The sequence below is a fragment of the Oncorhynchus nerka genome, linkage group LG4 (genome assembly GCF_034236695.1).
Source record: "Oncorhynchus nerka isolate Pitt River linkage group LG4, Oner_Uvic_2.0, whole genome shotgun sequence".
NCBI lineage: Eukaryota > Metazoa > Chordata > Actinopteri > Salmoniformes > Salmonidae > Oncorhynchus > Oncorhynchus nerka.
In genome coordinates, this window is record NC_088399.1 from 27,565,480 (window position 1) to 27,583,074 (window position 17,595).

At 43.9% G+C, this 17,595-nt stretch overlaps 2 protein-coding genes across 3 annotated transcripts; one reads left to right on the forward strand and one right to left on the reverse strand.

Moving 5' to 3' along the window:
* Positions 1-6: 6 nt before the first annotated feature.
* LOC115117348 (U4/U6 small nuclear ribonucleoprotein Prp4-like) lies at positions 7-9,302 on the forward strand. Its single transcript, XM_065018095.1, has 7 exons — positions 7-65; positions 167-294; positions 3,262-3,804; positions 4,052-4,140; positions 4,381-4,467; positions 5,408-5,438; positions 8,788-9,302. The coding sequence occupies exons 1-7, from the start codon at positions 7-9 to the stop codon at positions 8,934-8,936; spliced, it is 1,086 nt and encodes a 361-aa protein (XP_064874167.1). The 3' UTR covers positions 8,937-9,302.
* On the reverse strand, positions 9,253-14,935 carry LOC115121158 (RING finger protein 224-like). Of its 2 annotated transcripts, none has more exons than XM_029650191.2 (3): positions 11,825-14,935; positions 10,762-11,035; positions 9,253-10,361 (listed from the first exon to the last, which is right to left on the reverse strand). In XM_029650191.2, the coding sequence occupies exons 2-3, from the start codon at positions 11,032-11,034 to the stop codon at positions 10,059-10,061; spliced, it is 576 nt and encodes a 191-aa protein (XP_029506051.1). In that variant the 5' UTR covers position 11,035; positions 11,825-14,935; the 3' UTR covers positions 9,253-10,058. The 2 variants fall into 2 exon arrangements, with proteins under 2 accessions (XP_029506051.1, XP_029506059.1); XM_029650199.2 differs by having other exon boundaries at positions 9,253-10,358; positions 11,825-14,931.
* Between the last annotated feature and the right edge of the window lie 2,660 nt (positions 14,936-17,595).

Consider the following 17,595-nt stretch of genomic DNA (forward strand, 5'->3'; position numbering starts at 1 on the left):
ACGAGGATGAAGCTCCGCAAAGCAGGCATTGAGGCTGTCCACATCAACTGTTTGCTGTTGGAGTCGTATGTGTGTCTCTTAACTCAACTTACTTTCTCTCTCTCTTCCCTCAGGTCCCTTGAGCTTGAGGAACACGTGAGTGAGCTTCAGTCTGAGGTATTGGCTGACTTTTTCTCGCTCGCTTTCTGCACTCAGTCACAGTATCCATTGACGATATAGAGGTTAAAGCTTGCTTACGGCCCTTGGGGAGCCAATCGCACTGTTTGGTGAGGGGCCTGCTGAGAGAGGAGAGAGGTGAGTCACAAGCATGGTTCTGTCCTCCCCTTCTAATATTTTAATGTGTGGATTAAAAATTAAAGACCATCTGAAGATCCTCTGATGCTTTTACAACATGTCACTCCTGTCAACTTACCAATTAAAATAGCAGTTTTGAGTTATTGTCTTTCTGTTTGAAAACACCACATCGAAAGTTATATTTTGCATGCATTATATCCACCTCTGAGGCATGCATGAGAGCATCAGCTGTTCCGGGCAACTGTGTGATCACGCTCTCCGTAGCCGACGCGAGTAAGACCTTTAAACAGGTCAACATACACAAGGCTGTGGGGCCAGACGGATTACCAGGACGTGTGCTCCGGGCATGTGCTGACCAACTGACGGGTGTCTTCACTGACATTTTCAACATGTCCCTGATTGAGTCTGTAATACCAACATGTTTCAAGCGGACCACCATAGTCCCTGTGCCCAAGAACACAAGGCAACCTGCCTAAATGACTACAGACCCATAGCACTCACATCCGTAGCCATGAAGTGCTGGTCTGTAAATGTATCTCCATATTGAATGAATAGAGTGAAAATGTTGTAGTAGTGAGAGAAATATATTGGAGAGTCAAGCCACATATCATACCTCCTCCTGAATACACCTGTTGTATTCGGCGCACATGACAAATGAACTTTGATTTGAGAAATCCAAACGTTCCCAGGAGGAGGTATATGTGGTTTGACTCTCCAATGTATTTATCTCACTACAATGTTTTCACTCCATTCATTCAATATGGAGATTCATTTACAGCACCAGTCAAACGTTTGGACACCTACTCATTCCAGTGTTCTTTATTTTTACTCCTTTCTACATTGTAGAATAATAGTGAAGATATCAAAAGTATGAAATAACACACATGGAATCAAGTTGCAACCAAAAAGTGTTAAACCAATCAAAATACAAAGTACAAGAACTTCACAAGACCCTCAGCGTATGTCCTCCATCAAAGTCTCCAAAATAATTTAAGGATGTGTCTTGTTCGTGAAAAACTGTTGTAGAATATCAACATTTTCTCTGCCTACTCAGAACCTGAATAACTACTGCAGTCAAATCGGTGACGACAGGCCTAAATCCTTCTGCCAATTTAGCCCGAACTCCAAAATGTTTGTGACTGCCGCTTGGTGAGTCCCTCAGTCTCCTCTCATTGCACTGCACAGACAGGAATGGTCTTGATGGTGTTTTATATCCATTTAGCCATCAAATAAGCATTTGTTAGAAGAATTGTCCTTGTCGTCCTGACTTGTTTTTTGTTCTCTCTAGGAGTGGCCTGTGTAAACTGGAATGTTTGACTGTACCTTTATCTGTACTCTTCGGGGTTAGAAGAATATCTTATTTTTCTCAATCATTTGAGAAATTGCATTGCAATTGACTATTTTCCTTGACTTCTGTTGTCCTAAATTAGGGCTGGGCGGTATACTGTATTTTACGATATATGGACCGGTTTGCGTTTTTACTTTACAGTAGACTAGAATACAGTATATACATATTAAATGAGTAAAGCAGTATGTAAAGTTTGGTCATACGCACATCCTTAACATAGGTGCTGGGCTAATAAAGAACAGACCTGATGAAGATCCATTTCAGATCGAAACGTTGTCAGTAAAGTGGTGAATTTGGAGCTTTAAAGCAGTGTGTAAACATTAAAGTGACCAGTGATTCCATGTACAGTATATAGGGCAGCAGCCTCTAAAGTGCAGGGTTGAGTAACCTAGTGATGGCTATTTAACAGTCTGATGGCCTTGAGATAGAAGCTGTTTTTCAGTCTCTCTGCCCCAGCTTTGATGCACCTGTACTGACCTCGCCTTCTGGATGATAGCGTGGTGAACAGGCCGTGACTTGGGTGTTTGTGATACCAGTGATGGTGTAGACTGAAATCAGCATGTTTGTGCAACAGTGTCTTTAAATCAGAGGCATATGCAAAGCAAGAAAATGTTAGCTACATGAAGTAGCTAAGAGAACATTCAGTTATTTTGTTTTGAACCTTTATTTAACTAGGCAAGTCAGTTAAGAACAAATTCTTATTTTCAATGACAGCCTAGGAACAGTGGACTAACTGCCTTGTTCAGAGGCAGAAGGACATATATATATATTTTTTTTACCTTGTCAGCTCAGGGATTCAATCTTGCAACCTTTCGGTTACTAGTCCAATGCTCTAACCACTAAGATTATCCCCTAAGAAACACTTATCAACACTTTAGTTCATTGTCCTTACACTGTCTTTAACTCCTCCCTGGCATTTTCATTTTTTGTCACGACAAACAACCCTGTATTTAAAGTGCCCACTATTATATTCTAACTATAGAATTAGAATAATCATTCTATTTCCATGATTCCAACCGTTCACCCATGTGTTTTGCTCTAAATCGCTAGTAAAATCTCAATCGCAACGTTTGGCTAGAAATAAGGCCTAGGTTGTTTGCCCATATTGTGCAGCCCTACATGGCAGTGTGGAAGTGATCTCAAATAAGTGTAACAAATGCAGAAATTTATGAAAATGCAGATTTCTTTGAATTGAACAGTATTTAAATAATCAAAATGGAGAAAGACCAATTGAAATCACTTAGAATGTACAGTGGGGCAAAAAAGTATTTAGTCATCCACCAATTGTGCAAGTTCTCCCACTTAAAAAGATGAGGGGCCTGTAATTTTCATCACAGGTACACTTCATCTATGACAGACAAAATTAGAAAAACAATTCCAGAAAATCACATTGTAGAATTTTAAATAAATTTATTTGTGTTGCCACCGTAGGGTCACACACTACTCATGAAGAAAATGTTGAACATTCATTATTCAAAAACATAAAATACCGTCATACTGTCCTTTTTTATTTTTATGCAGTGATATGCTATTTTGGCCATATCGTCCAGCCCTATCCTGAATGATAAAAAAGTCAATCATTTGATAATAGTTATTCTCTTTTCCTGTCCTCGGGCCAGAACACCTACTTGGGGGCCATCTGTTTCCATCCTCAGGCCACAACACCTACGTGGGGGCCATCTGTTTCCATCCTCAGGCCACAACACCTACGTGGGGGCCATCTGTTTCCATCCTCAGGCCACAACACCTACGTGGGGGCCATCTATTTCCATCCTCAGGCCACAACACCTACGTGGGGGCCATCTGTTTCCATCCTCAGGCCACAACACCTACGTGGGGGCCATCTGTTTCCATCCTCAGGCCACAACACCTACGTGGGGGCCATCTGTTTCCATCCTCAGGCCACAACACCGACGTGGGGGCCCATCTGTTTCCATCCTCAGGCCACAACACCTACGTGGGGGCCATCTGTTTCCATCCTCCGGCCACAACACCTACGTGGGGGCCATCTGTTTCCATCCTCGGGCCACAACACCTACGTGGGGGCCATCTGTTTCCATCCTCGGGCCACAACACCTACGTGGGGGCCCATCTCTTTCCATCCTCAGGCCACTCTGACTATGTGCTGCCAATGGCACCGTCAAACTCTGGAGTCTGTACAGGTCTGCTCTGGTTGATATGTACTGTGTCTTTCTCTGTCTGTCAAATGAGGGAAACTACCTAAAGTTTGATCAAATATGATTCAGGAGGAGAGGGGTTAAAAGCAGTGTCTGTTTTTTTTCTAAATGTTCGCAGTTATCATAAACAGTAGCTAACTAAGCTGGTGAAATGAATGGTGGCGATTTAAAGGCATGTTGTGTTGTAACCATGGTAACCCCTCTCTCTCTCTCTCTCTCTCTCTCTCTGTAGTGAGGAGCCTGTCGCTGACATCGAGGGCCACTCCTGAGGGTAGCGCGAGTAGCCTGGCACCCCTGTGGATGCTTCCTGGGCACCACCTGGTGGGTGAATTTATTTGTAAACATTCTTTAATTTGTTCTATCATTTTCAGAATGTCTGATCCAGGTAATACAATAAAAACAAAACATGATCACTTGCACCAAATGTCTCAACTTTAGCCATAGATAGATGTTACTCTCGTCAGACTTGTCATTCTAACTGATTCTGAAGTGGGGCTTAATCCTTACTCTTTCACTCTCTCACCCATTCTCTCACTCACTCACTCACTCACACTCCTGGAGGCCCAGGAGGAGATCCTGCACCAGGAGGGACACAGTAAAGGAGTCCACGACCTGCACTTCCACCCGGACGACTCTGGTAGGCACTGGGTAAGATCTCACTGGATACACTATGAAAGTCTGTCAATTGTCAGTAAAAAACATACCTTTTTGTGTTGTCTTTTGCTTGTCTCTGCACATTCTGTTGCAATATATGTTGCCAGCGAATCAAGTGAATGGCTGGTCACTTTTGTAGAGTATTATCCCATCCATTATTTCTACAACAAACCTTCAGATAACTGGGATCTCAGTGTCCTCTCCAAAACAAAAACATTAGAGAAGGCTTTTATCAACCCTGTAATTGGAGAGCTGTCAGGTCACAGAGCATATCTAGATTTGGCCTATAGAAGGGAATGGGGGCTATAGTAAATCAATGGTCTTATTCTGTGATTCAATAATCTGTCCAATGAAGGCCAGTAGATGTCCAATGAAGGCCAGTAGATGTCCACCCAGTTATCTCAATTAGAGGCTTGGCAGAACAAATAGCCTCTCGGTGGCTTGCTGGATTTGAATCATACAGGGATATTCCCTTCAAGTCCCCTCTTAATAACATGCTGTCTTACACACACTTCCCAACTCTCTCAGTGCACAGTGATCTCATACATATAATCAACTCAAATCTACTGCCTGAGCAATTTGGAGGACTGAGAAGGTTTAGCAGCTTGTTATGTGATTGTTATAACCTCAATTAAATTAAGGCAGATGCAACAACTGGCTCCATGTGACACACAAGCTGATGTGTTTTTGTACAGATCTACGCTATTGTTGGAAAGTGACTTGCACCAGTCAAGACAGTCAGCACATTGATTTATAGTAGAAGGAATTACAGATCACTATTCACCCCTCATCTACAGGACTGTTAGTTGAATCCTAGTTTGCCTCGAAATCCTAGTTTGCCTCAATATTAATCTCTCTCGGGTCTGGATTCATTTGGGCCTATTTGGGACCTTCGAACCGGGTGCTGTGTGATGTTCCTGGAGGGCCATCGCAGAGATTTACAGCATCGACTTCTCTCCCAACAGGTAAATTACATGGTTAGATTCTGTGTTAATGATATCTGATGGATAGGGCCAGATAATCCTGACTGTGTGATCTAAACTGGGGAAAAAAGGAAACATCCTCTCACTCTCAACTGTTTATTTTCAGCAAACTTAACATGTGTAAATATTTGTATGAACATAAGATTCAACAACTGAGACAAACTGAACAAGTTCCACAGACATGTGACTAACAGAAATTGAATAAAGTGTCCCTGAACAAAGGGGGGTCAAAATCCAAAGTATCAGTCAGTATCTGGTGTGGCCACCAACTGCATTAAGTACTGCAGTGCGTCTCCTCCTCATGGACTGCACCAGATTTGCCAGTTCTTGCTGTGAGATGTTACCCCACTCTTCCACCAAGGCACCTGCAAGTTCCCGGACATTTCTGGGGGGAATGGCCCTAGCCCTCACCCTCCGATCCAACAGGTCCCAGACGTGCTCAATGGGATTGAGATCCGGGCTCTTCACTGACATTCCTGTCTTGCAGGAAATCAAGCACAGCACGAGCAGTATGGCTGGTGGCATTGTCATGCTGGAGGGTCATGTCAGGATGAGCCTGCAGGAAGCGTACCACATGAGGGAGGAGGATGTCTTACCTGTAACGCACAGCGTTGAGATTGCCTGCAGTGACAACAAGCTCAGTCTGATGATGCTCTGACACAACGCCCCAGACCATGACGGACCCTCCACCTCCAAATCGATCCCGCTCCAGAGTACAGGCCTCGGTGTAACACTCATTCCTTTAACGATAAATGCAAATCCGACCATCACCCCTGGTGAGACAAAACCGCGACTCGTCAGTGAAGAGCACTTTTTGCCAGTCCTGTCTGGTCCAGCGACGGTGGGTTTGTGCCCATAGGCGATGTTGTTGCCGGTGATGTCTGGTGAGGGCCTGCCTTACAACAGGCCTACAAGCCCTCAATCCAGCCTCTCTCAGCCTATTGCGGACAGTCTGAGCATTGATGGAGGGATTGTGCGTTCCTGGTGTAACTCAGGCAGTTGTTGTTGCCATCCTGTACCTGTCCTGCAGGGGTGATGTTTGGATGTACCGATCCTGTGCAGGTGTTACACATTGTCTGCCACTGCGAGGGCGATCAGCTGTCCGTCCTGTCTCGCTGTCTTAGGTGTTTCACAGTACGGACATTGCAATTTATTGCCCTGGCCACATCTGCAATCCGCATGCCTAAGGCACGTTCATGCATGTGAGCAGGGACCCTGGGCATCTTTCTTTTGGTGTTTTTCTGAGTCACTAGAAAGGCCTCTTTAGTGTCGTACGTTTTCATAACTGTGACCTTATAACTGTGTCTTTGCAATGAAGATCTGTGGAGTTATTTGGATTTTCATGAATTATCTTTGAAAAACAGGTTCCTGAAAAAGGAATGTTTCTTTTTTTGCTGAGTTTATAACTACGGCCCTGGTGGAAAAACTCCTGGCCCTACATATTGATGATGATAAGCCTTAGAGTGTGTGTTTGTAGGTCCAGCATTGAAACTATTCTCCCCTGTTTAGCTACCACGCAGCAACAAGAAATGGGGATAACTGTATACTTCTGGCCCTTCTTTGGACACTGTGTTAACTAACCTCCAGACGAGCTTCAATGCATTACAACTCTCCTTCTGTGGCCGCCAACTGCCCTTAAATGCAAATAAAGCTGAATGCATGCTCTTCAACCGATCGCTTCCGGCCCGCCCGTCCAGCATCACTGCTCTGGACGGTTCTGACTTAGAGTATGTGGAGATTTACAAATACCTAGGTGTCTGGTTAGACTAAACGTTCCTTCCAGACTCTCATTAAGCATCTCCAATCCAAAATTATATCTAGAATGGAATCCTATTTCGCAACAACGCATCCTTCAGTCATGCTGCCAAACTTACCCTCGTAAAACTGACTATCCTACCGATTTTTGACTTTGACGATGTAATTTACAAAATAGCCTCCAACGCTGTACTCAGACTGCATCCAATTTGCTATCACAGTGCCATCCGTTTTGTCACCAAAGCCCCATATACTACCCACCACTGCGACCTGTATGCTCTCGTTGGCTGGCCCTCGCTTCATATTCGTTGCCAAATTCACTGGCTCCAGGTCATCTATAAGTCTTTGCTAGGTAAAGCCCCGCCTTATCTCAGCTCACTGGTCACCATAGCCGCACCCACCCGTAGCACGTGCTCCAGCAGGTATATTTCACTGGTCACCCCCAAAGCCAATTCCTACTTTGGCTACCTTTCCTTCCAGTTCTCTGCTGCCAATGACTGGAACAAATTGCAAAAATCACTGAAGCTGGAGACTCGTATCTCCCTCACTAACTTTAAGCACCAGTTGTCAGAGCAGCGCACAGATCACTGCACCTGTAAATAGCCCATCCAACTCCTTCATCCCCAAACGGTTATTTATTTGTATTTGTTTTTGTGTAATTTCTTTGCTCCTTTGCACCCCAGTATCTCTATTTGCACGTTCAGCTTCTGCATATCTATCACTCCAGTGTTTAATTGCTAAATTGTAATTATTTTGCTACTATGGCCTATTTATTGCCTTACCTCTCTTATCTTACCTCATTTGCACACACTGTATATATACTTTCTTTCCCTATTGTGTTATTGACTGCATGTTTTGTTTATTCCATGTGTAACTCTGTTTGTGTTGCTTTGCTTTATCTTGGCCAGGTCGCAGTTGAATATGAGAACTTGTTCTCAACTAGCCTACCTGCTTAAGTAAAGGTGAAATATAACACCTTTAAGGTGTGGGACCTGCGTCCCAGGAAGTGCATCTACACCATCCCCTCCCATCAGAGCCTAGTGTCCTCTATCAAATTCCAACTTGAGTTTTTCCAGATCCCAGAGACTACCTACTTCACTTATTCATTTCACATTAAATGGATACTTTGGGATTTTGGCAATTAGGCCCTTTATCTACTTCCCCAGAGTCGATTAACTCGTGGATACAATTTTCTTTGTCCATGCTAGGAGATTCCCGGAAACTTCCAGTCATTGCGCTAATGCTAGTTAGCATTGGCTCATGAAACTACCTCTATCCTCCTCCATACTGGACAGAGACATAAAAATGGTATCCATGAGTTCATCGGTCTCTGGGGAAGTAGATAAAGGGCCTGGTTGCCAAAATCCCGAGGTATCCCTTTAACTTAATTTAAATTGATCCAGCATATGAACTGAAAATACTTGATTGACCCTATAATGGCATACAGGTAACCCTTTGCACAATATTCATGCCAACTAATATCTCAAAATTATTTTCAAAAGTCACACGGAAAAGGTTTAGCAGCAAGTTATGTACTGTTATAACTGGTTGCAATTTTTCCCTCTTCCTCTCTTAGCCAATGACGGTCACTTCCTCCTGACCGGGGCCTGTGACAACACAGCCAAGGTGTGGACCCATCAGGGCGGGCCACGAGGGCAAGGTGATGGGCGTGGACATGCCACCTGCTCCTACGACCGCACCTTCAAACTCTGGATGTCAGAGTGAGCAGGGGAGGGAGTATCACCCATAGAAAGAGAATGGCATTCTATGGTACCTTCTTTTTCTATGGTAATACCGAACTGTCATCCCATACAAATAGAAGATCATAAAATATTAGCATTTTCACAATTGACGGATAAGTCTTTGAACATCCTAAATATTCTGAATTGTACACTTGTCTGATTTACATTTAGTAGATGGTTAAATTATTATTGAACAACAACGTTAGTCTCTTGATGTCTACAACTTTGAAGCTGTCCTTTCTCCCAGATAATTTGTTAAATAATATGTTTTAGGTGATTTGTAAACATGAGTCAGTTGGTGTCAGAAGTCGATCCTTTTGTCTAGTTTTTAATAAAAACGATAACTCCATATTTTCTTCTTCCATTCTTTTACACTTGCACATGACAAAATGGTTACATACAAAATAATGGAAACACGTAAATGAGGGATACGAAGTATATTGAAGGCTGGTGCTTCCACACAGGTGTGGTTTGTAAATTAATTAAGGGTCATGCATAAAAATGCTGGACAGGCATATATTTGAGCTACCATGGCTTACTATAGGATGACAATGCCCCATCCACAGGGCACGAGTGGTCACTGAATGGTTTGATGACTATCAGTCACCAGATCTCAACCCAATTAAACACTAATGGGAGATTCTAGAGCGGCTAGATAAATTATACTATAACTCAACGAAGTGTGTATAAAATAATGGACTTTCAACAATCAAGGTACCAATAGCCTATATGTCCAACTGCATAGTTGAAAGGAGGCAGTAGAGGAGTCTTTCGGTTGTAGGTGAGGTCATTGAGGTCTTTATCCAGCGTCCCATTTTGAGTGCTGAAACGTTCTTTCTCCCACGATGTGGGGAAAAAATGTTGTCCCCCACACAACTTTGTCAGTCTCGTGAACACTGTTCTCCCCAGTAGTGTTTTTTTTTTTTCAGTAGTACATTTTTCTTTGGTCAGATCACGCAGTCAGGCCCTAGTTATAACCTATATTTTCCATTGTTTTAGCCTTGGAAGCCCAGGCATTCCTATAATCAATTACAGCTGGCACTAATGGGAAAACTGCTGCCCAGATGCTTTAAAAACTCTTGTCATTCATACATGACTGGGCATCCTAGCAGCACCACCAGCAGCAGAAGAAGCGCCTGCAGCAAGGGCTCCTGTGGAAGCGAGGCTCAGCCAGTCCTCCATGGTTCCAGGTGGCCTGAGGCTGCTCTATGATGGGCTGCTTCCCAAAGGAGGGCTTTAGCTCCAGCTGGTTGCCTAGTTCTTTTCCTCCCTGCTGGGGGCTGGACTTCTGGCTGTCCAAGTCAGCCTTGACCCCCAGGAAGGCTGCTAGGTCCAGGTCCAGGGCTGTAGCTCCCCCGCGAGGTAGCGGAGTGTTCTGCCGGCATTGTGGACAGGGGATCCACATCTGCTGGGGAGTAGGAGAGGGAGCAAGGTTGTTTGGGACACGTTGGTTTGTCAATCAATTATAGATATTTAGGTAGACTAATAGTTATGACTGCTGAAGCTAATAATGAGCTCTCAATACAGCATTCCTCTTCGAAAAGTGTCCGGAAAGGAATCTGTTGCTCTTTAGGATTGGTCAGGTTAATTTAAGATTATGCATATTGGCCAATCCTAACAAATCAGTTCTCCCCTTTATCAAATCACTTTCACTAAATCAAAGGAACACGTGAGCTAGCTATAGCTTGACAAGGCCCAGTCTGTTTGAGCTATTCTGAAAGTGGTCCAAATATCTTTTACTTTTTATAGTCCCTAATTGACCAGAGATACTGCCTCTGTAGGACTGCTGTCATGACAGTCAGACCCACCTGCTCATTGAGGATGGTGTCAAGGCGTCTCAGGCAGGCCTGGCAGAAGGTGTGGCCGCAGTAGAGCTTGCGTGGCAGCCTCTCAGCCAGGTTGAAGGCACAGAAGCAGATGATACAGTCCAGTTTACGGCTGTCTCTGGATGGTGGAACTCCTCCGGCCGACACACCACTCTCTACAGGGGGATCTTCTGGGGCCTCTAAGTCAGGGGCCTCTGCGGGGGCTTCTGGGGCATGAAAGTCTTGGGCATCAGGTACTGGTGCTTCCTCCTCCATCCTGTACAGGAAACTAGATTATGAATGGCGCATATTGCTGGTGACCATGTGACATTACGACTACAACTGATAAAATATTTATAGCACCTGTCATGTGTAATACATTGCAGCCCAATGCTTAATAGTTCAAATAATCAAACACACCTGAAACCAATTTATTGGAGAAAACGAACAGTTGATTAATACAAATGGTGAGGAAACTAGAGGAATGGAATTAATAAGGAATTTAGACTCAAGAAAAAGGATTGAGACCCATGCTTGATGTCAGCTGTGGACTTGTTACAGCATTCTCTGTCCGGTCAGTCAGCTGTGGACTTGTTACAGCATTCTCTGTCCGGTCAGTCAGCTGTGGACTTGTTACAGCATTCTCTGTCCGGTCAGTCAGCTGTGGACTTGTTACAGCATTCTCTGTCAGTCAGTTGTGTGATGGTATAAGACAACAGGTTGATTGTAAGCAGAGACTAATATCTATTTACTGGATAAGAGTGTCTGCTAAATGACTAAAACCGAATGTCAGTCTGATCTTCTATACCGTGGGTTCTCAAACCTTGCTGTTAAATGTATTTGAACAATTCCACAGCTACCAAACCTGATTCAAATTGTGAACTAATCATCAAGCTCTTGACAAGGTGAATCAGGTGAATTAGTTCTGGGCTACAACAAAGTTGTGAAACGTCTGGGGTCCCTGAGGAGAGGTATGAGAACATCTGTTCGTTAGTACCTGTTGACTGTCCTTCATTAAAACATTGCCTAACAGAAGTGAAAAAAACAAACATAAAACATGGCGTACCTTCTGGTTTGTCCTCCAAACCTCCTAAAGGTCCTTGGTAGTTCCCTGGAGACCTGCCATGACTTCTGTTTTCAAAGCAACCTCCGTCCCAGGACCAGTCCAGTGTTGTACTCCTTTACTGACAAACTAAATCGACACTACAGTATAGGGTCAGATAGAGTGATGAGCTTATTACATAGCCTAGTTCCTGTTGTCTCTAGTACAATCCCCTGGAGGGTAGGTCTTCTTCCCTTTATCTCCCCTGTTGTTCAGCTCTACGCTTCCACAGAAGCTGCTCTAATGATGAGCAAACAAATTGAGCCTGCAGCGGCTCCTCAGGCCGTTTAATATTTCAGGCTGCCCGTCCCTCTGAACTCACACTCATAGGCCTGTCAATGGAGTGTGTTACATATTAAAGAGGCCACAGAGAACAGTGGGGTTCTCAGGGGTAGAGAGAGCTTATTATCCTCATCTATTGGGCCGATGGGATGGGCTCTCTGCCCTACCACGTACACAATCAAACACACGTGCACGCAAACATGCACACGATAACACACACAGGCGAACCAGGCTCGCATTCCTGTATTGAGGGAGCAGGTAACAGATCAGCTTACACTGGCAACAATAGACAAGCAGAAACCCTACACTCCATTCGCTAGCATCCAGCACTCATTGGAGTAAGGCCTGAAATCCATAAGACCCAGTCACACAGGGCCCATACACAACATACTGTAGGTGTCCTTGTAACCTTCACAATGTGACATTGCCTTGTCCAGTCTGAAAATGACCCCAAGCCCATATTAGCCTCTTCTCCCAGGACACCACTTTCAGATCTGAAGAGAATGGATAAGTGTAAGCAATATGGTGATTGGTAATGGACTTAATGGAACTCATATCTATCCAGTTCCTAGAGATCTGAAAACACCAAGGTGTTAGGGACTAGAACAAGGAACCAGTGATTGTTTTCCTTATTCATTGGTGTTGAGATACAGTGGAGACACTAGATGGTAGCAGAGATCAGACAGATATATATATATATACACAGCCAGCCACAGCATGTTCAGGATGAGTGTAGGCGGCAGACTCCTAGGGGGAAGAGGACGGCCACAGAATGAAACATTTACTCAGACAGACCATTGCAACATATGTTTTTCGAAAGTTATTGTTTTATCGAGTGGCTTCCTCCCTTGCGCCGTAAAACAGGTCTATGAAAGATGAGTAAAGGAAGAAAACAGCTGATGCTTATCTTAATCTTCTGCAAATAGAGATTTCCAGGTGTCTCTGAACTTCTGTACATGCTTCGTGGCATATTTAGCTTTAGTTCTCACCATGTTATGGTTAGGTTATTGTAGTAGGTTAAGATTAAACCCATACTGCAGAAGATCCATACTATAGAGCGATTTAAATTTAAAGGCAATGTCCCTGTAACGGCAGATCTCCTCTTCGTCTTAAGAGTAAGTATCGGACCAAGATGCAGCGTGGTAAGTGTCCATAATGTTTTTAATAAAGACAAATGAACACTCAAACGATAACGTGAAATCTACAAAAACCGAAACAGTACCGTGTGGCAACAAACACCCACAAACCAGCAGTGAAACCCAGGCTACCTAAGTATGATTCTCAATCAGAGACAACTAACGACACCTGCCTCTGATGAAGAACCATACTAGGCAGAAACAGAAACCAAACATAGAAAAACAAACACAGACTGCCCACCCCAACTCACGCCCTGACCATACTAAATAAAGACAAAACAAAGGTCAGAACGTGATAGTTCCAATGTTCGCGGAGACTCACAGTAAAACGCTGCATTTTGTCTTCTCAATCGGAAATTACCTTTAAATTTCAATCATGCCATAATGCGGCTCTTCTGCAAACCGGATTTAGCCCTTTAAAAAGTTGTTTTTATTTTTTGGTAGTGGAACATTCCTTGAAATAACATTATATAATTCATGTCTACTCTATACTGTCTCCTATGAGATGGAAATACATTCTACTTGATTTCCATATATATTTTGACTAAGGCCTCTGTTTAATCATACAAAGTAATACATCAAATCCAATGTTATTTGTCACACACATGGTTAGCAGATGTTAATGTGAGTGTAGCCAAATGCTTGTGCTTCTAGTTCTGACCATGCAGTAATATCTAACATGTAATCTAACAATTTCACAACAAATACCTTATACACACAAGTGTAAAGGAATTAATAAGAATATGTACATATAAATATATGGATGAGCGATGGCAGCACGGCATAGGCAAGATGCAGTAGATGGTATAGAGTACAGTATATACATATGAGATGAGTAATGTAGGGTATGTAAACATTAGGGTATGTAACATTAAGTGCCATTGTTTAACTGACCAGTGATACATTTATTACATCAATTTTTTTATTATTAAAGTGGCTAGAGATTTGAGTCAGTATGTTGGCAGCAGCCACTCAATGTTAGTGATGGCTGTTTAACAGTCTGATGGCATTGAGATACCTGTACTGACCTCGCCTTCTGGATGATAGCGGGGTGAACAGGTAGTGGCTCGGGTGGTTGTTGTCCTTGATGATCTTTTTGGCCTTCCTGTGACATCGGATGGTGTAGGTGTCCTGGAGGGCAGGTAGCTTGCCCCCGGTGATGCGTTGTGCAGACCTCACTACCCTCTGGAGAGCCTTACGGTTGTGGGCGGAGCAGTTGCCATACCAGGCGGTGATACAGTCCGACAGGATGCTCTCGATTGTGCATCTGTAACTCACAAACTGAGTGTTTTCGGTGACAAGCTAAATTCCTTCAGCCTCCTGAGGTTGAAGAGGCGCTGTTGTGCCTTCTTCACCACGCTGTCTATGTGGGTGGACCATTTCAGTTTGTCCGTGATGTGTACACCGAGGAACTTAACTTTCCACCTTCTCCACTACTGTCCCGCCAATGTGGCTAGGGGGGTGGTCTCTCTGCTGTTTCCTGAAGTCCACGATCATCTACTTTGTTTTGTTGACATTGATTGTGAGGTTATTTTCCTGACACCACACTCCGAGGGCCCTCACCTTCTCCCTGTAGGTCGTCTCATCGATAATCAAGCCTACCACTATAGTGTCATACAAAGTAATAGCACTGTTAACATTGGTCTGTATGGGTCAATGATTAACAAATGAGACAGTGGAACATTTTACCCTTTGCATATTTACTGACCCAATGTTAGTATGTGTTTCAGTATAGGGTCTATTTGGCACACAACACAAGAACAGGTCTGTTTCATATATGATCATGTTTTACATGAACAAAAATAGTCTGCTGTCCCAAGTAGGGGATCATCACTCACCTTTTGTCCTTTTGTGTGCTCATGTTTATTTATTTATTTATTTAACCTTTATTTTCAAGGTCCCATTGAGACAAGTCTCTTTTGCAAGGGAGCCCTGTATCTTACCATTAAACAACAAATTACACACAGAAAATGAAAATATAAAGACCGTACAGAAACATAAAATAAAACACAATCACATTCCTCAACAGAGGCCCTCAATCAACACTCTGAACTGCCCGAAAAGGCACCAATGCATCCATTTGTAGGGAACTCTGAAGATACATCTTCCATACATGGAGTGCAAAGAAACTTAAAGCTGTTTATCCTAAGCCTGTAACAGTAAAAGACGGAATTTCCAGAGTTAGCCATCCCTGTTATTGGGTATGATAAATCGTACTTCTATGGGTATAAGTAAAGTTTTTGCAAAAGGGCTTTATAAATTAATAAAATGCAGTGTTTTGACCTATGTCAGGTCTAAGAGGGCCATCCTACATTCTGATAGAGCAAGCAGTGATGAGTGGAAAACCTGTCCCGAGATAAAATAAAGTGCAATATGGTGAACCGCATCTAAGGGCTTAATGAAGTGGCTGCTGCATTCAAGTAGATCAGTGGTTCCCAAACGTTTTATAGTCCCGTACCCCTTCAAACATTCAACCTCCAGCTGCGTACCCCCTCTAGCACCGGGGTCAGCTCACTCTCAAATGTGGTGTTTTGCCATCATTGTAAGCCTGCCACACACACACTATACAATACATTTATTAAACATAAGAATGAGTGTTATAATAATAATCAATCATTTTGCTCTTCATTTAACCATCTTGCATATAAAACCACAACTCTGCAATGTTGGTTTGTATTGGAGAGAGTCTCCGTCTTAAATCCTTTTCCACACACAGTCTGTGCCTTTATTTAGTTTTCATGCTAGTGAGGGCCGAGAATCCACTCTCACATAGGTATGTGGTTGAAAGGGCATCAGAGTCTTAAATGAACAGCTCGATTTGCCAAGACAGGATACTCTTGAGTGAAAGCCCACTCCACTATGTCTCCCTGTCATGGCTTTTGCGCCATCTGTACAGATACCAACATGAGTTTGGCTACATACGGACCAGACCGTTAGTGGAATTCCTGCGAGAGATTAATGGTTAACGTGATTGGATGTTAATTATTTGACTAGGCTACCTGTATTTGACATTGTGTTGTTATTTCGCTGAACACGAGATGGTTTCATTTTATTATGGGCAGTGAAACGAGGCTACTCTGGCGAGAAGAAAAAACCTCACCCAAATGTATAGCCCCATTGGAAAATATAAATGTGAAGATAAAAAAATATACACTGCTCAACAAAATAAAGGGAACACTAAAATAACACATCTTAGATCTGAATGAATTAAATATTCTTATTAAATAATTTTTTCTTTACATAGTTGAATGTGCTGACAACAAAATCACACAAAAATTATCAATGGAAATCAAATTTATCAACCCATGGAGGTCTGGATTTGGAGTCACACTCATAATTAAAGTGGAAAACCACACTACAGGCTGATCCAACTTTGATGTAATGTCCTTAAAACAAGTCCAAATGAGGCTCAGTAGTGTGTGTGGCCTCCACGTGCCTGTATGACCTCCCTACAATGCCTGGGCATGCTCCTGATGAGGTGGTGGATGGTCTCCTGAGGGATCTCCTCCCAGACCTGGACTAAAGCATCCGCCAACTCCTGGACAGTCGGTGGTGCAACGTGGCATTGGGGGATGGAGCGAGACATGATGTGCTCAATTGGATTCAGGTCTGGGGAACGGGCGTGCCAGTCCATAGCATCAATGCCTTCCTCTTGCAGGAACTGCTGACACACTCCAGCCACATGAGGTCTAGCATTGTCTTGCATTAGGAGGAATCCAGGGCCAACCGCACCAGCATATGGTCTCACAAGGGGTCTGAGGATCTCATCTCGGTACCTAATGGCAGTCAGGCTTCCTCTGGCGAGCACACGGAGGGCTGTGCGGCCCCCCAAAGAAATGCCACCCCACACCATGACTGACCCACCGCCAAACCGGTCATGCTGGAGGATGTTGCAGGCAGCAGAACGTTCTCCACGGCGTCTCCAGACTCTGTCACATCTGTCACATGTGCTCAGTGTGAACCTGCTTTCATCTGTGAAGAGCACAGGGCGCCAGTGGCGAATTTGCCAATCTTGGTGTTCTCTGGCAAATGCCAAACGTCCTGCACGGTGTTGGGCTGTAAGCACAACCCCCACCTGTGGACGTCGGGCCCTCATACCACCCTCGTGGAGTCTGTTTCTGACCGTTTGAGCAGACACATGCACATTTGTGGCCTGCTGGAGGTCATTTTGCAGGGCTCTGGCAGTGCTCCTCCTGCTCCTCCTTGCACAAAGGCGGAGGTAGCAGTCCTGCTGCTGGGTTGTTGCCCTCCTACGGCCTCCTCCACGTCTCCTGATGTACTGGCCTGTCTCCTGGTAGCGCCTCCATGCTCTGGACA

Excerpts from the sequence above, each read along its gene's own strand:
- LOC115117348 (XM_065018095.1), top strand. The coding sequence starts at position 7 with ATGAAGCTCCGCAAAGCAGGCATTGAGGCTGTCCACATCAACTGTTTG. Across the intron at positions 66-166 it reads AACTGTTTGCTGTTGGAGTC|ACTTTTTCTCGCTCGCTTTC; the intron begins GTATGTGTGTCT and ends AGGTATTGGCTG. Across the intron at positions 5,439-8,787 it reads ATCGACTTCTCTCCCAACAG|CCAATGACGGTCACTTCCTC; the intron begins GTAAATTACATG and ends TTCCTCTCTTAG.
- LOC115121158 (XM_029650191.2), bottom strand. The coding sequence starts at position 11,034 with ATGGAGGAGGAAGCACCAGTACCTGATGCCCAAGACTTTCATGCCCCA. Across the intron at positions 10,362-10,761 it reads ACACCATCCTCAATGAGCAG|CAGATGTGGATCCCCTGTCC; the intron begins GTGGGTCTGACT and ends CCTACTCCCCAG.